This window comes from Trematomus bernacchii, unplaced genomic scaffold, assembly GCF_902827165.1.
Source record: "Trematomus bernacchii unplaced genomic scaffold, fTreBer1.1, whole genome shotgun sequence".
Lineage (NCBI taxonomy): Eukaryota > Metazoa > Chordata > Actinopteri > Perciformes > Nototheniidae > Trematomus > Trematomus bernacchii.
In genome coordinates, this window is record NW_022987625.1 from 2857799 (window position 1) to 2880330 (window position 22532).

At 40.8% G+C, this 22532-nt stretch overlaps 1 protein-coding gene across 1 annotated transcript in view; it reads right to left on the minus strand.

Annotated features, from left to right (window-relative positions):
* plcg2 (phospholipase C, gamma 2) overlaps positions 1–21636 on the minus strand; it is a gene marked incomplete in the record, with an annotated part of 116316 nt that extends 94680 nt beyond the window's left edge. Inside the window, 24 exon segments of the mRNA XM_034132875.1 lie at positions 741–813; positions 904–1000; positions 2228–2337; positions 2441–2509; positions 3987–4194; positions 4875–4997; positions 6357–6557; positions 6886–7055; positions 7874–7960; positions 8369–8464; positions 11632–11800; positions 11917–12034; positions 12193–12278; positions 12681–12799; positions 13786–13887; positions 14308–14380; positions 14488–14531; positions 14622–14702; positions 14959–15043; positions 15260–15307; positions 15667–15760; positions 16773–16922; positions 19564–19755; positions 21618–21636. Coding sequence (XP_033988766.1) covers positions 741–813; positions 904–1000; positions 2228–2337; positions 2441–2509; positions 3987–4194; positions 4875–4997; positions 6357–6557; positions 6886–7055; positions 7874–7960; positions 8369–8464; positions 11632–11800; positions 11917–12034; positions 12193–12278; positions 12681–12799; positions 13786–13887; positions 14308–14380; positions 14488–14531; positions 14622–14702; positions 14959–15043; positions 15260–15307; positions 15667–15760; positions 16773–16922; positions 19564–19747 — 2587 coding nt within the window.
* Between the last annotated feature and the right edge of the window lie 896 nt (positions 21637–22532).

The following is a 22532-nucleotide window of genomic DNA, read 5'->3' on the forward strand; positions in this document are numbered from 1 at the left end:
TCTGTAAGTACCCCTTCTAAAAAAAGTGAAATAGTTTTGGGAGACCTAGCCGACACATGCAGCAGCGTCACAGTGAGGTGTTTCTGTTTCTTTCAGGAAGGCTAAAATGATGAAAGGATGTATTAAAGTAGTGACACAAGAATGTATAAGTGTAACAAACTGGCGGTAATGCAGATATGATATTCATATAGCATTTTAATCATAGTTTTACCGGTTAATTGACTAGTCTTTGGTGGGAAACAGTGCGTCACCTGCTAGATGATATGGACGTATGCCTGGTGTGTAACCACCTGTAGCTAAATTGGGATTTGTGTATTGGAGATGAATATCATCATTCAATGTGTTTAGCTGGTTAATTCAAAGTGGACTTTTATTTTAATTAATTAATGAAGCAATGTGCCTGCAATAGGCAGTGAGGATACATTTTTCAACTTTATTTAATTTTTAGAAGGACATAAAGACTTATTTGACAAATAAAATGGTAAAATGTATACATGAGTTTAGTTTAATTTACACCAGGTGCAGTAAAATTAGTTTTATTTGTCAGTTAGTTGGTTGGCTTATTGTATATTGTTTGTTTGTTTTCTGTCTTTTTATTTTGTTGGTTTGTAAACCTTGCAAAGCTCTGTGTATGTACTAGGAACAGCACCAGTGTAGTGTAGCGAGGATAGTGAGAACATATGCTTGCAACCACGGGAGTGTGTGAATGTAAAGCATGCACGAGACACTCAATAACTCACAGTGTTGGACGTTGCACTTGGAGATGTCCACCACTCCCTTACACAGTTCCCCCAGTGGGTTGTCTTCCATGTCCTGTTTTAATCCACGTCACAAACACACACAGATTATTTTCAGTGTGCAGATGGACCTGGGTTTAAACTGTGAGCTGAACTCTACTCTCACCTGTTCTCTGGTGTCAGGTCTGCTGTTGTTGGATACTTCCTCTACATAGTTAGATGGAAAGAACTGCTGCAGCCTTCTACCTAAATCGCCTTTCCACCTGCAGGGAGTGAAATAAGGAGGAAGTGCAAATGAAAATGCATTACACAGGGGTATAAAGTTCATTCCTAAAATTTGGCAAAACTCATAACTGACACTGAAAAAACTGAAACATTTACTTTAATTAGAATAATAATGTATTACGTCAACACATTTCACATAACTGTATTAGGTTAGTTCAGGGGTCGGCAACCCGCGGCTCCGGAGCCGCATGCGGCTCTTTAAGCCCTCTACTCTGGCTCCCTTGAGCTTAGACAAAAATAAGAAGGAAATAAAATTAAAATATTTGTAGGACTATTTATATTTAATTGCACGGCTGAAAATGTTTGGTATCTTGTATTTTGAGGTGATACTGTGACACATAAATAAAAAAACGGTTTTAATTAGGTCAACTAAAAGATGCGTCACATCCTGCTACGGTCCCGCACCAGCGCCTTTTCTTGCAGGTGAATAACCTGACCCCCGGCTCGATGAGCGAACTATGGATAAATCAAAGAAAAGTATCGGAGGAACACAGAGGGTTTCATTCTGCGTGGTTAGAGTTATCTGCTTTCACAGCAAACGATGCTGGCTTACCGGTATGTTTGATATGTGGAGAGAAGTGGTCAAAGGTGCTGCAGCCTTTACGTATTGGAGGAGAAACACGGAAGAGGAAGACAGCTGACGATCTTCATCATAATTCAATCAGTTAACTCTTTTCAGGGTGCAGCTATAGGTTTTATTTATTTCAAAGTGGGCCCATTTGAATTATATAAATTATATTCAAATGTGCAGAGGACTCCCCAAGTGCTGTTTAATTCATTTTAAAGTAGGCCTGTGTATTTATTTGTATTCTCCTTATAAGAGTTATTTGTTTATTATTAGAGGTAAACAGTTTTCTATAATGTAATAAATAATAAATGCAAACAAACTGTAGTCTTTGTCTATGATACAACAATATATACAACTGTATAAGCTATCAAGCTATCAAATATGTTTTGCGGCTCCAGACAAAAATAATTGGTGGATAAGGGGGCAAAATGGCTCTTTTGGTCAAAATGGTTGCAGACCCCTGGGTTAGTTGAAAACAATAATATTAAGTTGAACCTAATATTTTTTATTTAAACTTGATATTATTGCTTTCTACTAACCTAGTACAGTTATGTGAAATCTGTTGACATAACACATATTAAAGTCAACGTTTCAGTTTTTCCAGTGGACTCTTTATATAGTCTTTTTATGGACTCACCATCCATCGCCATCCTTGGACACATTGTGTATCAAAGCTCCTTTACTGAAGCTGAGCTCATCCGTCTTCTTAGCCTGGTAGCTGTACACAGCCCTGACTGTACTCTGAGGCTAAAGGACACAAACACACACAACAAAGAAAGTCTTCATGAAGGGAAAACTGCCCAGGACAACACAAATTCAAAGCAGGAAATGTATGGTGGTGCATACACACCAGTGAGGGCTCGATCTCGTTGGGTTCCACGTATGTCTGCACGTCATACAGGGACGCACAGCCTTTCTCCTGCGTTAGCACACAGAGATGGGTAGCAGTTAAGAGACATACATTGAGCTGGTATTGGCCTTCATTTTACATTATCAGGGCTAAAACAACAACCCCGAGGCGATTTAAGGATGCATTGGTGGCTATTTTGGAAGAGAAACAACATGTTAACAGGCCTGCGTACATTGGCAGGCATATTCTTATTTGTATCAGTTTTTATCCATGTTAACAGTTGGAACCAAGAATGAAAATGTCAGTCGTTAAAATTAAAATATCTTAAAAACTATGGAATGGATCACCATGACATTATGAGCACCAGCTCGACAGTTTTGGTTAAGAGTGAAATAATAATAATAATCCATAATTATTATACACATCTTGATGTGTATGTTTCAGCCTCAGCTGTACTGTGTGTTAAATGATAAAACATAGTTCACTGGCTACCCGTAGAACTGAGGATCGAATTCAAGGTCTCCGTCCTCACCCACCAGTGTGTCCATGGAACTGCCCCTCCCTACCTCAAGGAACTCCTCACCACCCATACCTCCTTGCAGACCACCCGCTCCAGCAACTCCTACCTGCTCAAACCCCCCAGGACTAAGCTCCGTACCATGGGAGACCGGGCCTTCTGCTCGGCTGCCCCCAGACTGTGGAACGCTCTCCCCGACCACATGAGAGCACCACAGACCGTGGAGGCTTTTAAAAAAAGGCCTCAAAACCCATCTCTTCAAAAGAGCCTTTGCCTAGACCTTTTTACCACCCTTTTATCTTTATTTTTTTATTTATTTTTTATTGCTTTTTATTAATTCTACCGTGTTGTGTCATGTCTATTTATACTGTTCCTGCTCACTGCTTGGAGCACTTCGGGATTTGAATTCGAATATGAAGTGCTTTATAAATGGAACCCATTATTATTATTATTATTACTTCATCAAGAAAACCCAAACATTACAATACTACAGATAAACATCATTACATGTTACTTGTTAGACGCTTTTATCCAAAGCGACTTACATACTCTATACTGTGGACAATCCCCACTGGAGCACTTTGGGGTGAAGTGTCTCAGGGACACAACGACATGCTGACTGCAGTGGGGTTTGAACCTGTGCTCCCCTGATCCCAACACCAACGCACTATTCCACTGCGCCACACGCCTCCAGACATCATGATGTCAACATTTTCATTGTGAGCATGTTAGCATGCCGGTGTTAGCATTTAGCTCAAAGTACTGCTGCACTGAGGTACAGCGTCACAGACACGCTAACATAGCTACACTTAAACAGACCTTGGCCCAAATTTCCCTAAAACAAAGATAATTCTATGAGAAATAAGATTAACAGAAAACAAAATATCTGCCTTGGATGTGACATCACATCACAGATCTTGTCATTTATATAAACTCTCTGTTTAAAATAAAATGTTAAGGATTCTGTCGAAAATAAGTTTAAATGGTTTCGACTTCACAATAAGAACGATGGAATGAATTTGTTCTGACCTGTTGGTTAAGGGTTTGGTAACTCACTGTGCTGAATTGATCCACCAGCTTGGGGCTAACTGGGTAACGTAGTTTTATCTTCCGGTACAGCGGCTTCTTCTTGAAGTAGTTCACCAGCTCCACGAGGCTCTCAAACTCTGTGGTGGTTCCCAGCAGGTACATGTTGCCCTCCTTCTGGATACGACAGTGTTTCACTTTACCGTCACCTCTGAAAGAGAGAGAGAGGGTTAACACACACACACACACACACACACACACACACACACACACACACACACACACACACACACACACACACACACACACACACACACACACACACACACACACACACACACACACACACACACAGACACACACACACACACACACACACACACACACATGGCATGTAATGGCACTTCATATCAAAAAGGTTCCGACCCCTGCTATATCTGAACAATTTATTATAGGGCCATATCTTTACAAAACATGTCTCTGAAGTGTTTTGCTCAAAATACCAAACAGATCACCCATTGCAGCATGCCTCATATCCCTCTATTTCAGCCCTGTTACTAAAGTGCTGATTCTGGGTCTGTAGCTTTAAATGTAACCGAGCTGCTGCTGGCCACGCCCCTTTGGAGCCGCTGCTGGCCACGCCCCTTTGGAGCTGCTGCTGCAAGCAGTGAGCTCTGTGAAGAGAAGGATGTCTACCAGCAGAAACTCAGCTTTTACATCCGGCTTCTTTACACATTCTCTCCAGTACAGCGTTAGCTCTGAGTGTTAGCGATGCTTGCTAATGACACACAGACCATATTACTCAAAATTGTAGTTAAGTACTGTACTTGAGTAAATCTACTTAGTTACCTAACACCACTGCTTGAGAGACAAAAGTGTGTGTCACTGCACCTGAAGGTGATGGCGAAGGAGTCTGGTTCTCCCTCTCTCTGCCGGATGAGGAAAGCTCCATCCCTGGGAATCCTCAGCAGGTAATCCTCCGCCTGGCCTCGGCTCAGGTTACTGTAGAACCAGCTGCACACACAAACACACACACACACACACACACACACACACACACACACACACACACACACACACACACACACACACACACACACACACAGATAGATAGATAGTTATGATAGGTAAAACAAGTGTTCAGTCAGATGACAGTGGTCAGGCTTTGGCAAAACATGTGTTTTCCCTTTCATTTCAGTAAAGCATATTCAAATGGATTGAAAATGAAGAGAAAAATACACACGGGTGGGGTTACTCTCTGGGTGTATGAGAGTGAAAGTGAAAAAAAATACATGCATGCATTAACACCAAGCAAAAGTTGGAAGCAGATCTTTAACAGACCAATATAAAAGGAAAGTATGAAAACCATTGTACCTTCAAATGAAGCTATTTATAATATGATTACTTTAGGTGCTAATCAGTGGATTAGGGACATTCCACAGCCCTTGTTTCTCATTAAACCTGATCAAACACTGTATGATCATTCAATGGTTGGAATGAACATGACACTAGCATGGTAGCAAAACTGCTCTCCACCAGGGGGTGTGGTGGTCAAGTTGCATTGTGGGTAATGCAGGCACTTGTTATATATATCTGGTTCTGCTGCATCGATATTGATTCCGTTTTACAATTTTTTGTCCATCGTAAGTCTGACAACATTAGATGCTAACTTGCATATGTTGGGCAATTTTCACAATTACCATAAGTTGCGTTGATTAGCATCTAGTTAAAAAATGGCTTGACTGATTTGGACAGTTTTGTAGTGGTTTGCGGGGTTATTGAGGATGCTGAGTCCATTTCTGACATTTTCGTGATAAAAAATGGCAGTTTAAACCGGAAAGTGGTCACATTTGTGGACTGCTATCAAGGAATTTGGGGGTCAATTTTGAAGTTTTAGAGGACGCTGGATCATTTGGAGTGGAAAGATTGATTATCTATTTGAAATAAATTCTCCACAGTAGAGGTAATAATTGTAATCTTGTGCTCTCTTTATCCAATGGTAGCAACAATAGTCAGGCCATGGCCAATCCCTTGGTGCAGAAACCAAAACTGTCCTTATAGGCTATAATGCAAATGAATGCTAATTAACACTATTTATGCTAATTTAGCAAATTGCCCAACATATGCAAGTTAGCATCCAGCACCGTACTATACATTTCTTACACAAAACTTTGGGGTACTCAACATTTCTTTTGTTGTATTCAGAAAATATTGATATTGTCATTTATGTTTTTTGGATGTGAGTTTAACAGTGAAACAAACGTTTTTTCCCAAAGGGTTGTGGAATAAATTATGTGCTTTAATTTACAAAAATGATATCAAGGTATTTTTATGATTTTTAGCATGTGCTGTATCAGGCTGTTATGGCCTCACCCCTCCTGCAGGTGGGGGCTGGGCTGCGGCACGGCCTTAGTGAGGCGCAGCTCGAAGTCCTGGCAGCGCAGCGGGTTGTCTCTGTAGTGCTGGATCAGAGAGAACACGCTGGGGAAGTGCAGGTTGGGCGTCAGGAAGAAGTACGTGCGCGCCCCCTCTGAACCCGAGCGGATACGACAGTGCTGGACCCGCCCACTGCGCCTGGAACACATGCACACAGGTACTCTTAATTAAGATAAGAGGAGGATACCATCATTTAGTGTAGGTTGCTACACTGACTATGTACTTCAAACATACAGAATATTTTTTTAGACTTTTGCTCACATCCAAAACATGTTTCCTCATGTGGCCCTAATCTTCTTCCGTACCTACAACCCCCTCTCATACAAATCTGAAAAAAAAAATAATTCTGAAATGTGGTCTTTCTAAATTGGACCTTTGGATAAGGTGACCCCTGCAATGCGACAACGTATGGGACAAACAGGTTTCAGTTGGCCATGAGATGAAGAAGGTGTACGGCATGCAGTACCAGAAGGAGAGGGTGAAGTCTGTGACGTAGGTATCGCTCTGTCGCACAAGGAAGGTTCCGTCTGTTCCTCCGTTCTCCGTGCAGTAGTCCAGGATCAGCCGCTCGCCCATCTGCCGGCCCTCCTTCATGCGACCATGGAACCACGGCTCTGAGGTGTGCAGGTCCTGGTACTGAGACAACACTTCACGTTTCACATGTCCTCTCTGTAACTGTTACCTCATGTTCTTTGTAGGTAAATGATCATCAGCCTTATTTTCCACAGAACAAAAATATGGAGATCGTTTTTCATGTGGAAACCTTTCACACCTAAGCAGACAGGAATATCTCGTTCTGTACATTCGACCATCATAATTAACCAACCTTTTTTAACTATAATAACCCCCCCCCTTGAATCTACACACGCTCATTACTCCAATGATTCAATGTTGTGCAGAAAGTTACAATGTGCTCGCAATTCATATTCATTTAACACATGTGCTGCTTAGCCTTTGATAGGCTCAATGGTCAGTATATAATACCTCTGGGCTCGGTGGATAGCGCACAGGGGCGGACTGGGACTAAAAACCAGCCCGGGCATCTCGACCGGCCCACTTCGGTACCACTAGTAAATTGTCAACTAGTGACTAGTGACTTATCCGACCGGCCCACTTCGGTACCGGCCCATCGTCCCGAACGTCCCGATGGCCAGTCCGCCACTGATAGCACATTAACAAAGCTCATTCTATTTGAGTTAATCTTTTTTATTATTTTTAAGTTCTGGCTTGCACTCTTTTCTGCGATGCATTTTAGCCCTGCTTGCGTTTCTTGATACATTACTCACCCACTCATCAAATCTCAACTCATTACTGTAGCTCTACTAAATGTTCGAAAATCTTTATGATTGACACTTGGTAGACCTGTGGTATATTATATGAAACCCCTTAAAGTTCATTCTAAATGTAAAAACTGCATTTACAATAAGCTGGTAAACAGCAGCCATGTGTTTTACCTTCCTGGGGTCTTCGTCCTCCTCCTCGGTCTCCTCTGCGTAGTACAGCTTGTCATCAGAGATCACACAGTAGTGCCTGTTCCAGCGCTGAGGAAGGGACGACCACATGCTTAACATCCAACAAGCTGCTCAGATGGGAAGCTTTCTCAGCAACAGGCAATAGAGACATTTTAGAGACATTTTTCTTTTTCTTGATGTCTGTTTACTGAAATTGTGCAATGTATTTGTGCACCTTGTGTTATATTTAAAATCCATAAACAAAGTTAGAAAAGGAAAAAAATATCCTGCTGCAAATGTGTAGTGCTGGTCATGTGACTGTGACAATATCGCTGCTTTAGAGTTTTGCAATAGTGATCACTTTAATTATGATCATCAATATAAGCACTTTCCACTTTTTTTGAATTGATATTATGTATATTCAAACAGATCAATACAGATCATCCCCATGTCCTAAAGGAGTCTCAGCTACCTTCTCCATTCGACCCCCCCACATACCTGGTCCACAGGGTCCCAGATCTCCAGGTCCCCCTGCTTCTGCCCCTTCCTGAAGTCCTTACTGGTCCCCCCCCCCTCCACACTGAGCTTCTTGTGCTGAGAGCGGGAAACAAAGAGAGCGCAATCATTACAACCAACACACACACACACACGCACGCACGCACGCACGCACGCACGCACGCACGCACGCACGCACGCACACACACACACACACACACACACACACACACACACACACACACACACACACACACACACACACACACAGGGTTGGGAGGGTTACTTATAAATGTAATCAGTTACAATCACTAGTTACCTGCTAAAAAGACTCCAGAGACTGCTTTGGATATTGTTACTATGCAAGGACTCAAAGTGGTTACCTGTTATAAATACCTTGGTATCTGGCTTGATGATTGTCTTACTTTTAAACTTCAGGTCATTAATCTGCTTAAAAAGCTGAGGGTTAGACTAGGTTTCTTTTTCAGAAACAAGTCCTGTTTCTCTTTTGAAGCCAGGAAAAGGCTAGTCACTGTGACCTTTTGACCTGTGCTGGACTATGGTGATTTGATCTATATGAATGCACCTGCCCATTGCCTGGAAAGGTTAGATGCCGCCTATCACAGTGCTCTGAGATTTGTTACTAACTGTAAAGCACTTACTCATCACTGTACCCTGTATGCCAAGGCAGGTCTGCCTTCACTTACTGTACGGAGGCTCAGTCATTGGTACATATTCATATATAAAGCCATGCTGGGGAAACTACCGACTTATATATGCTCTTTGATCTCACAGAGAGTGGCAAGTAGCTATTGCCTGAGATCCCAGGATGTGTTCTTATTACATGTGCCAAGTGCTAGGACTGTTTTAGGTACTAAAGCTTTTATGTGCGCTGCTCCTCTAGCTTGGAACACTATGCAAAAAACATTGAAACTGAGCATTTTGGTTCCCTTGCATCATTTTAAAGCACGGCTGGATGAAATGTTATTAGATACCTATCACTGTGAATAGGTTGCTAATTTATACCCCTGTAATTATGTTGTGATGTCCTTTTTGTTTTCTGTTGTTTTTATGTGTAACCAATGTACCGCAGGTCTCCCTTGAAAAAGAGATCGTTGATCTCAATGGGATTTTTCACCTGGTTAAATAAAGGCTACAAACAAACAAACCTGTTCAAAAAATGTAATCAGTAACCTAATCTGAGCATCTCAATATGTAATGTAAACTGATGACTTTCCGTTACTTCTGGATTACCTCAATGTCAAATGAAAGAGAAAAGAAACATCAATAAGATGTTTTTTTAATTGAGTGTGTTATGTAAGAACGATGTGACCTTAGAAAAGAAGAAACCAAGATATTTAGGATCAGAATGATCTATAGTTAAACGCATGAATTAAACATCGATTTTTGTTTAATAAATCAGGTATACACCAACTGCAATAAAAAAGATGTTTAAAATAAAGAAGCTTAGAAGTAGCCTAAATGAAAACCAAAGAGAATAATGAAGCAGTACGTCTCCCTATGACAGGGGTGGCTCCGGAGTTTGGTATCTTGTATTTTGAGGTGATACTGTGACACATAAATAAAAAAACGGTTTTAATTAGGTCAACTAAAAGATGCGTCACATCCTGCTACGGTCCCGCACCAGCGCCTTTTCTTGCAGGTGAATAACCTGACCCCCGGCTCGATGAGCGAACTATGGATAAATCAAAGAAAGGTATCGGAGGAACACAGAGGGTTTCATTCTGCGTGGTTAGAGTTATCTGCTTTCACAGCAAACGATGCTGGCTTACCGGTATGTTTGATATGTGGAGAGAAGTGGTCAAAGGTGCTGCAGCCTTTACGTATTGGAGGAGAAACACGGAAGAGGAAGACAGCTGACGATCTTCATCATAATTCAATCAGTTAACTCTTTTCAGGGTGCAGCTATAGGTTTTATTTATTTCAAAGTGGGCCCATTTGAATTATATAAATTATATTCAAATGTGCAGAGGACTCCCCAAGTGCTGTTTAATTCATTTTAAAGTAGGCCTGTGTATTTATTTGTATTCTCCTTATAAGAGTTCTTTGTTTATTATTAGAGGTAAACAGTTTTCTATAATGTAATAAATAATAAATGCAAACAAACTGTAGTCTTTGTCTATGATACAACAATATATACAACTGTATAAGCTATCAAGCTATCAAATATGTTTTGCGGCTCCAGACAAAACAAATTGGTGGATAAGGGGGCAAAATGGCTCTTTTGGTCAAAATGGTTGCAGACCCCTGCCCTATGACATATTGATCTTTATTTTCAAATGTATTGTTGCATTGTAATCCTGCTATTAATCCCCATGTTTTTTTTTAATGTTTTTATTTATTTTATTTAATCGTTTATTTAGCAGGGACAATGCACAGTGATGAACACTTAAAACATTCAAATGTGTTAAGCGTAACAGTGCCAGATTTAGCTTTGATCTCATTTCCATCCGTCCCTTACATAAAACATTTAAGAAGTTTACATTTTACAAACATGGTAAAAACTAAATACATGATATGCAAAAGTGCAAAAGAGCAGCATACACAAGTATTTATGACATGGTAATACAATATAGCAGCAACGACATGTAACAGCAATCTGATCACATCTTCTTTTTGATGTAACTGTAAGGGAATACTGTTTAAAAACGTTTGTATCCCGATCACACCCATTACTCCCCAGTACCTTGAGCAGTGCTGTAAAGTCACTTACAGTCAACTTAAAGTACATTTACTCAAGTAACATTTTCAGGGATTTGAACTTTACCTGAGTATTTAAATGTGTTGTTACTGTGTACTTCTACTGCACTACATTCCAGAGGTACATGGTGTACTTTTACTCCACTACATGTATTTAATACCTTTAGTTACTTCACAGATCTGGATGAATGATGTGAAATATAATCAAGTGTTAAATCAGACTTTAGTTCCACCTGGAGTAAATGCACAAGCTACCCTGCAGTATACAAAGTCATTCAAACTAGCTGCAACTTTACCAGCTTTGAGAACACTTTCATGATCAATCATTATAAAACATATCATATATATTATTCTGAAATGGACCAATCTGCACAATGACTACTTTTACTGTCGCTACTTTAACTATATTTTGATGCTAATACTTTTCTACTTTTACTTGAGGAACATTTTGAATGCAGGACTTTTACTTTTAACAGAGTATTCCTACACTCTGGTACTTCTACTTTTACTCAAATACAAGATCTGAGTACTCCTCCTCCTCTGACCTTGAGTATGACCTTGCCCTTCAGCTGTGTGGGGGAGGGCAGCTGCTCAGCCAGCTGCTCCACAGGCTCCGTCAGCAGTTTGTCTCCGAACACGTCTCTGAAGATCCGGGCCATCTGCCGCTGCTGCTCCAGTGGACAGTGCTCCTCGATGGACAGGATCACCGGGAACCTGAGCCCCAGAAGCACAGGTATCAGGAGTTGGTGTGGGTGTGTGTGTGTGTGTGTGTGAAAGATGAAGTGAATCACAAATTCCCAGACATGGTGACAGTGTCTTGTGCTTCTTACTCTGACGTGACAAAAGCGTGATCGTTGATGGCTTTGACCACGTCCTCGAACTTGATCTTGGTGGTCCTGGTCCATCCGTGGTAGATGATTGGCTCCCCGGGCCCTTCCCAGCAGTCCACTGGACCAATTCAGTACCACACAAAGCACAAAGACATAAAGTATTAACTGTTATTATTTGACCCCACTTGTTTCATTAAAGCTGCTCCAAAATGAAACTAATGCTGACAATGCAACTCTCAAATGTGAACTTCTCTACATGATGGTGAGTTTACTGACGTTCCACACAGCGGCATCCCAGGCGCAGACAGCGAACATAAGCCTCCGTGGACGACTCGCTGCGCAGCTGATCCCCCGTCAGGTAGCTGTGGAAAACACACCAAAATGTTGTTCAAAAACCTCATGTTTTGTTGGTTACTCTGCTGCGGAGGGTGTCTGGGTTCTGTTTGCTTGTCTGTGAATAAGCAAGATATCTGGAAAACATTTTATAATATGTAACTAATAACTTTATTTTATGTGAGCAAACTATTGACTTTGCTAGAAATAACAGTTATAAACAAGTCATTTAAACTTTGGGTTGCCAGGTCATGAACAAACACAACTTATTTAACTTCCAATATATCAATTTTGAAGGTGAAATGCTGATAACGGAATTTTTTGATGCACTTTTTTGTGTGGGGAAAAATGAAAAAGATATGTCACTGGCATGAACAGTAAACAGGAAAAACATAGAATGATTGTGTGTGATTTCCAGCCACCACACTGACGTGTTGTGAGAGGAGCTGATCCAGTAGTGAGACAGAGGGTTGTTCATGTCCAGGTTGCTGATCTCTGAGTACTTCTCGTCCCACACAGAGTTCTCTTTGGAGAACAGGAAACTCAGGAACTACAAGAGGAGAAACGCTTCAAATGAACCTTTATACACTCATTTTTGTTGTGATTCATTCTAGTTATTATAACTTCAACAATAACGACCAAGTGATAAGGCTCTTGTACACCTCGATCACAGTCTGGTACAGCTTTTCATTTCTATCTCTGCTCCACACAACATGACGGCACAGACAACATGACGGCACACACAACATGACGGCACACACAACATGAGGGCACACACAACATGACGGCACACACAACATGAGGGCACACACAACATGACGGCACACACAACATGACGGCACACACAACATGACGGCACACACAACATGACGGCACACACAACATGACGGCACAGACAACATGACGGCACACACAACATGACGGCACACACAACATGACGGCACACACAACATGACGGCACACACAACATGACGGCACACACAACATGACGGCACACACAACATGACGGCACAGACAACATGACGGCACAGACAACATGACGGCACACACAACATGACGGCACAGACAACATGACGGCACACACAACATGACGGCACACACAAACATGACGGCACAGACAACATGACGGCACAGACAACATGACGGCACAGACAACATGACGGCACACACAACATGACGGCACACACCACATGACGGCACACACAACATGACGGCACACACCACATGACGGCACACACAACATGACGGCACACACAACATGACGGCACAGACAACATGACGGCACACACAACATGACGGCACAAACAACATGACGGCACACACAACATGACGGCACAGACAACATGACGGCACAGACAACATGACGGCACACACAACATGACGGCACAGACAACATGACGGCACAGACAACATGACTGCACAGACAACATGACGGCACACACAACATGACGGCACAGACGGCACACACAACATGGCGGCACACACAACATGACGGCACAGACGGCACACACAACATGGCGGCACAGACAGGATTACCTCACTGACGGTGAACTCGGGGTCGTTGGTTTTCCTCATGGTGTCGTCGATGAAGGTGGTCATCAGCTCTCTGACCTGGTTGAGGTCACTGGCCCAGGGTTCCTGTGGGGGGGGCACAGAAAGAAAGAAATCAAGACAATGGATGGAAAATCTGTGAGAAAAAATAAATAATCATGATTATCAATAAATGTTTAGAAAAGCATTGATTTACTTCTACATTACTGGTTGTACCTTTTCAAATAAATGATTTGTAACCAAACAAAGTGTTAAACCCTCTCCATGTAAACATACTTGGCCAAAAAAGGTGCATCTGTTCATATTAAAACTGGCAAGAGAAAGAAATCTTATGCTATAAACGTGAATATGGCTGTCACCGCTGCACCACATGACCTTTGTATACACTGACTTCCTACAGGACTAGCTGATGTCAAAAATGTAATGTCAACTTATTTTCTAATGTTCTTTTATTGGTAGTTCATTTGCGGGAAGAAAGCTCTTGCCATGTTGGAACACTCTGCTCACCTTCTGCTGGTAGATGAGGAATCGTTGGAAGTCATGGAGCAGCACTGCAGAGGCATCAGGCTTATCTGTGTTTCTGTAGAGAGCAGACCCCCCGTCAGCTCCCTGACTCACTCTCCTAACGCTTCACTTTACATCAGGGTTTGTTCAATATGTAGCAAGGATAAGAGAACAGGAGCTCACCCCAGAATAAAAGCACATGATTCCTTTTTGAACTCATCAAGGATCTGAGTTTAAAATATAATATGAATGAAAATCATGTAAACATGTATTTTGAATAATATATACAGTATATTTACTTATTGATTCAGACTCACCTCATTCTGTTCAAACATTATAAGGTTGTACAATTTATGAAACTGCTCAAAGTCCAGGCGATCTTTCTTTGCTCCCACTTCCTTTGAAAGCAGAACACAAAGCACTGATTGAGACTACAGAAGCACCTACTGGAATATTTATTACATTCCATATCACATAATGTCAAACTAGTCATTGATAATCTCTGATCAGAATGTAACAATGCTATTTTCCCTGTAGAGGAGATTGTCTTTCGGTTGTCCATGTGTATGCTGTCCATACTGTAGGTTCAATGGTGTTTATATAATCACACACAACACTGATGAGGACATGATGAGGAGGAGAAGATCAGAGCACCTGGAATTTGTCTTTGAGAGTGCGGGAGCTGGGGGCCTTGTAGTTGAGCAGAGCTAGCAGAGCCTTCAGCTCCTTCATGGAGATGCTGGGGAGGAAAAGAAGAAAGAAAAAAATATGATCCAACATTTATTCAATACGTGTTATTGTGTGTAAAGGTTAGGACCAAGGAAGGATTGTTATTTTTCAGCAGCTATACAATGCAAGAAGTTCCTACAGGTTGTGTCACATGTTTACATTTGTTTAGTTTGGAAAACGTCCTCAGAGCTATTGTGGCAGGGAACCCAGATCACACATACACTACCTGTTGGTTTTGGTCTGATTGACAGAGTACATCTGCTTCCTCAGCCAACTGCAGGGGGGGAAAACAAAAAGAGATCAATGACTGGATGAGTCTTCATCACTTTGTGAATGTGGAGGGGTTCATAGAAGTGTTGATGAGTCATATATCAAAAGCACTAGTTGACAATGTGCATGTTTTTCACATATAGTTCATCTGTGGCTTTAACATGTCACATATGTTTTGTGATGCAGATGAATGATGACAATTAGTCTTCCTCTGATGATCGACATCTGGTAACAAAAAAAAGCAGACGTGTGTGTGTGTGTGTGTGTGTGTGTGTGTGTGTGTGTGTGTGTGTGTGTGTGTGTGTGTGTGTGTGTGTGTGTGTGTGTGTGTGTGTGTGTGTGTGTGTGTGTGTGTGTGTGTACCTCTCTATAAGGACTGGAGTGGGAGCTTGCAGCGTCTCCTGCCTCAGCAGTTCTAGTCCAGTCAGCCATTTCTGTGCCTCGTCAACAGAGTCAGCTGCAAAATGAGCAGAACAGAAAGTGTAACTGTGCTAACAGATATATAACACTGTGAGGTGATATGAGGAGAAGAGCATCGGCTTTATGAGTAAAAAATACTTTCAGATGAATCATCAAGAGGAAGGTTGTTTGACATTTCAACACTTGACTTCCTGGAACAAAAGGTGAACTAAACACAAGATGTGGACATCACAGAGATGGAGTAAGGTCTAGCTTAGCATGAACACTGAACATTTGCTTTCTCTGGTCAAAAATGCTTCCTCTGTAAAAAGGGTTCACTAAATGGAGCTGGAACTTTTCCATTTACTAACAACATCTTTGCAATGAGATTGCCAGATTTGATACTGCAATTATAACCAAAGCTTGACTGAATCTGTGAGCCCGGGCAACAGATGCTCCATAGATGTGCAAACTCTTTTATGTGAAGAAAAGTTCCTTTAACTGCTGACAGGTGTGGGCCGTACTGCCTAACATCAGCTACAGAAATGGGTGCTAAACTGCCAAGGTCCTCCTAATTTGATCCATATAAGGATATATTGAGGATACATACTGTCCAAGTAGATCACTTTAATGTAATAAGCCCCATTGCCTCTGTCTGCCTGTCTTTATATGGTTGATCGTCTTTTGGTTACATTTCTGATGATAAAAGACTGGCAGTTGACGGATAAATAGACCAGTAATTGACCGCATATGTAGCTAAGTTAGCATGCTAATGTTTAGCCTAGCTTGTGACACTAGAAAGGGGTTTGCCAGATGGCCAGATGTTCTTTTAAGTTAGCTGGTTAGCTAGTAACTGCAGTTTTGTAGTTTAGAATTTGCAGTGAAATGTCAGGTGTCAAGTATTTGGAGATAATGGAGATTTGTTTAAATAATGTATTTTATAACATCCAACATAAATGTAACAATGACTTTGACAACAAATAAATCAGGTAGCTACAATATGAAATATGAAGAACGATACTCGTCATGTGATAGTTGTTGTTTAAAGCACACATATAAGAGCAGCTCACCTCCCACACTGAGGGTGTTGAGCACAAACTGAGATCCGTAGAAGATGGTGAAGCAGCTGCTCTCATCGTGCTTGTCTTTGCCATCTTTGAAGCGCTCAAAGTCCTTGGAGTTCCTCCCTGGACGAACCTCTCTGATCTCAAACAGGTCCACTGAAACAAAGCATTGGCACACACACACCCATGCACGCACGCACGCACACACACACAAACACACACACACACACACACCAACACGTCTGCTGTTTTTTTTGTAAACAGATGTCGATCATCAGAGGAAGACTCAATTTAATTATTCATCTGCAGCACCAAACACACGTGACAGTTCTTTTTCAGCTTCACACATTTCCAGCTCAACACTGTCCCTCCTATAGTCAGCGTTCTTTAGGGCAGGGTTATTTTCACACTTCGACGCAGTAGCCTAATGCTGGGAGGTGAATTATTATTAAAACAAACCTACATAATGTATCTTCACGGCTACATTACAAAGTCTTAGCAAATTAGGCTGTTGTCATGATGGAACTTAATCAAATACATTCCCTCTAAACTTGAGACGAGTCAGTGTCTATACTGTAGGTGAGCATTTCCTGTGGTTCATATCTTCACAGAAAGGCAATAAACAATATATATTGTTTTTATGGGAACTCATGCTAAACCCCACGGACCCGCCGAAGGGTCCGAAAATGCTACATCTGCTAGCACCAGTGTGATCTCTGAAGTGTCATTTATGAAACTATTAATGTTCCACACCCAGCTGACGGGAAGAAACTCAGCTAACTGACTATATGAAAAAAAAAAAAAAAGAATAATAATAATTCCCACAAGAAGCCTTTCAATGAGCCCTTAGCAAAGACGGACTAATGCTATTTCTGCTCATAACTCACAAAAATGATCATTTATAATTATACTTTCTGCACAAACAACACATCATCTGAAAGCTGAGATTCCACAGATGCCATGGGTATACACCCCATCACTGCAGGCAAGAATTCACTGAGCTAGCAGCCAGAACATAGCAAATAAACAACATCAGTTTTCAAATCCATGACAATAATTAGCAGGTTACATTTTACAATAATTTCTTTTCTTTTTTTTTGATGGAATGAATAACTATAGTGATGATTCAATGTTATAAAATGATTTTTACAGTCTGGTACCTGAAAAAGGTCAAATGGCACTGATGGAACCAGATGTGCCCAAATGTGCCCAAAGCTTAGTCCGCCTGGACTTTTTTTCCCTAAATATCTCTAAAAAGGTCAATTTTCACTTGTTTTGCCTCAATCTTGATACAGGGTACTTATTATATGTTATACTTTGGATTCCTAAAGCTTTTAGTCTACCATCCCATCATTCAAGGGTGGTTTTCACTATAAGTAATGGTTTTTTTTAGGCGGAGGTAAGAATTTACACTTTTTTACTATGTTCCATCTGAATTCACTCTGACACAGAAACATCTATATTGATTCTGACACTTCTACATCCATCTCACAGATGTAACCTTGCTTTGAGAAAAAGGATTATTAATTTAACCCTTTTAGAAGTGAAGTTATAGTCATTTGTTCTGGGCATGTCATTTTCGAGCCTGAAACCTGAAAAACAGGCTTGGGGTCTAACAGGTACAACCTTTTCAGAATTCATTCTGATAAGTCCTTTATATTTGGATGTCATTATGGTATGGATAACTCATATACTCACATAACTGTATTGTTATTTGAATGGTGGCTTGAAATATAAGAGGGGTGAGTCGAAACCTGGCCTCTATGGGGCTTTATTCTCCTTTTTGGGGCTTCCTTTTCCTCTAGTGTTTTATAAAGACTTTCCCTCCAAAGGGAGTTTCTCTTTTCACCTCTATAATAACTAATATCATAGCAGATGACACGGTGTATACATACTGCTTTGTGGATAATAAAACTTTGCTATCGACTATTGTAAATCCTTGTCGGCCACTGCTACTTTGCTCCAGGGATTTGAGCTGATTGGTTGGTTCTCCTAAATCCAGCTAGTGCAGCTAGCTTCTGTTTGCATCTCTGTTTATAACTGCTTCTAAGACTTGTGCCACAATACCATGAAAGTGAAGATTCTTCTGATTGGGGTCAACTTTAATGAGTGGAAAAGGTCAAATGTTGGCTAAAATGTGAAGTAACATGAATGTTTATACTGGCGCCCCTCTTTTAAAACATCGCTGTCGGCATGAAACAGTCATTGAAATAGTTTTATTTTAAACTTTCGACTCACTGCATCAACCAGAGGATGCATACAGTCATACACGGGCACAAAGAACTTAAAGTACCAAAAGTATAAGTACCTATTGTGCGTAATGTCAGATTTCAGAATCAAATTAAATGACTGGATTATTTTGTTCTATGCATTAAAGTGTTCATTAAAGCTGCTAAAGGTGCTACTTTTAATGACTTTATAGTCTGCTGCTGGATATGTAACCTTTAATTATACATCATCATTGATTTATTTGTTTATTTATATTTAGTTTAAGCTAATATTAACTTAAATCTGTAAAGTAACTAGTAACCATTTTCAAATAAATGTAATGGAATAAAAAGTACAATTTTGGCTTCCAAATAGTAGTGGAGAAGAAGTATAAAGTAGCATAAAATAAAAATACTTAAGTAAAGTACAAGTTCCCCAAAATCGTACCTAAGTACAGTGCTTGAGTAAATGTACTTACTCACTGCATTACACCGCTGCAGACACATGAATACTAAGAGGGGCTTTAAAGGTGGTCTGAAAAATAAACTAAGAAGATGTTAATAATATGTGTCATTGTTAGTGTACTCACAAACACCGTCAGTTCTATCCGCGGTGCGCGTCCAGGCCACCTGCCGGGTCTCCATGATGACCTGCACAGTGAGCCGCTCCGCCTTCTGCCGGAACACCGTCATCACCACGCCCATCTCCAGGTCCCGCTTTATCAGGATCTTCTTGTACTCTGTCATCTCGCCCTGCTGCCCCCAACCCGCCATCTCTGAGGCTGAGACAGGGGACAAAGAGACACTCATCAGTCCCTTCTGTTGTCCATAATGAAACAAACAAGCAGGTAGTCTATATTTTTTCAGCTGCCTTAGGTGTTTTGGGTCGAGTACACAAATTCTTCAAAAATGATCCATCAAAGATAGCTAGCTCCTGAGTAGACGTGAAGGCAGCTCAAAAAGGTGAATAAAACAAGAGGACACACATGTTCATTACAACAACCAGGATATCAGCCAACAAACTGTTCGGCCAGCATCTTCATATAGATATAGACACTGTTCAGTCACCCATTGTTTTGTGAACTACAGAATTTAATTTAACATTTCAATCATCACCCTCTTGGTCTTTTTGTGGACGGTGGAGCAAAGTACAACTGAACGCTGCTGGAGACAATTTGAGACGACCAAAATGTTACAATTAACTTCCATGAAGTCAAAACCCACTGTAAAACGGTTAAAGTTTTACAACAAAAATACGGACAAGTCCCAAACCCAAGCCCAGAACAAGAGCGCAGAATTACAACTTCATGGTCAGTCACATTGTCTTTAGGTAAATGAACTCCCTCATCACAAAACAATTTCCCTTTCAAATTTGAAATGGAAATGTTATACCTCTGTTTGTTCCAGGGATGTTTGGATTGTGGGCCCTCCCCCTGCAGCTGAGGGTCCGCAGAAATATCACATACTTTCCCCCACGTACGCAAGAGCTAATCATTTTAAATGCGATGTTAGAGCTCTGAAACACACGTTATTGTGACCGTGCTCTCTCTCTACTTCACTTCATGATATTATAATCACTCTCTTTTCCTCATTTCCATTCACTTACTTATTCTCTATATCAATCATTCATTTCATTCCAACAGCACACCATAAGTTCAGTGCTTGAAGATTTTGAGCGGAAAAGTAGAATAGGCATTGGTAAAAATAAGGATGGAATGGGATTGCCTTGAATGTACGATTGTTGCTATGGATACTGTCATGAGACTGGACAGAACTGTTGGATAAAGACACTGCAGTTGTAGTCCCCACTGCCTTACAGCAGATGTGTGTCAATGAAAATGTGACTCCCTATGCAACAGTGCATTTTTTACGACTGAAACGAATTAGGGCTTTGTAGTGCAGTGATGGTGTAAGATGATGTCATAAAGACGTGAGTTAGAAATAGTGTGGGCACACAGATGAGGGGAGAGTTGAAGGTCAATATCTAATATTTAACTTGCAAATGACCGGAGAGATATCAAAACAACACAGAGAGTGTTAATGTAGTGTTAATATTCATTGTCTGCCTTTTCTACACTGAAATATATTTGAAAAATGGAATATAATATACAATATGTTTTATATTTATTATATAGTATATTTAAACCTGAATCACAAAAACCAAAACACATTCTTGAATGTTTTGCATGGAAATGAATGATTAACAGACATTATCACACCACTGTTCCACTGTTTCCCCGGCAGAGACCTTTACCCTGCAGGGACTGTCCCTGTGAGATCACTGCAGCATTATTCAGAGCGGAGGTTTCCTCATACTGCATCACTACCTCACACACTGTGTACACTATGTTCATGTCACGCAAACACACACACTGTGTACACTATGTTCATGTCACGCAAACACACACCAGCTGCCTCAGGTAAACCTGTGTTTACATGAAATAAGGATGTGATGATCCTGTGTGCTGAACACCAACATGATGTTCTGTTAATGTGTCCTGAGATCAGGGGCGGACTGGGACTACAAATCAGCCCGGGACTCTCGACCGGCCCACTTCGGTACCGCTGGCCCACCTCGGTAAATTACTAACGGGGGGGGGGGGGGGGGGGGGGGGGGTGCTAGTGACTTATCCGAGCGGCCCACCTCGGTGCCGCAAGTGAATACCGCGAGGTAATTGTCGAGGGGGGGGGGGGGTGCTAGTGACTTAACGTCCCGATGGCCAGTCCGCCCCTGCCTGAGATACACACAGGAACAATCACTCATACTGTATACACCAGTACAACCCAAATACCAGTGTTGGATAGTAACAAAGTACATGTACTAGGGCTGCTCAATTAATCGTATTTTAATCGATTATGGCTTGCAACGATTACGAAAACAACGTAATCGAAATAAAACGATTCTTTTTTTATTATTATTATTACTTTTATTTTTATTTTTTCAAATACATTTTTTTTTGTATTGGTTTTTCAGTTGAATTATACTTAAAGTTCAGGGTAATCAAATGTTAAAAACATACTGTTCAAATTTTTTTTCTCCAATAAATGGATGTTTTCAAAGTAAATGGATAATCGTTTTTAATAATCGTGATATCAATTATTGACCCAAATAATCGAGATTATGATTTTTGCCATAATCGAGCAGCCCTAACATGTACTCAAGTACGGTACTTAAGTACAAGAATACTGTATCTCTTTTCAGCACAGGGGGGTACGATGCAAACAGCACACACATACACGCACATGCACACAAACAAACACACACAAGAACATTAAGACAGACTGTGTGTGCGAAAGAGCTAAAAGGATACTAAATATTGGATTAACTTTCAAACAGAACAATTAAGGCAAGGGGATGATATTCTGAGAAAAATATTTTTTGGACATTAAAGATTCACATTTATTATAAAAAAACAAATGACTTTCTTTGAAGCTATAAACTTTAAAGTCATAAAAAGAGAAGAACTCACATTAAAGCCGGAAATGTATGAGAAAAACTTTTTTTTGTATTTGTCAAGGAACCACATGGCTTTGTTTTGCGAGGTTGGATCAACCCCAT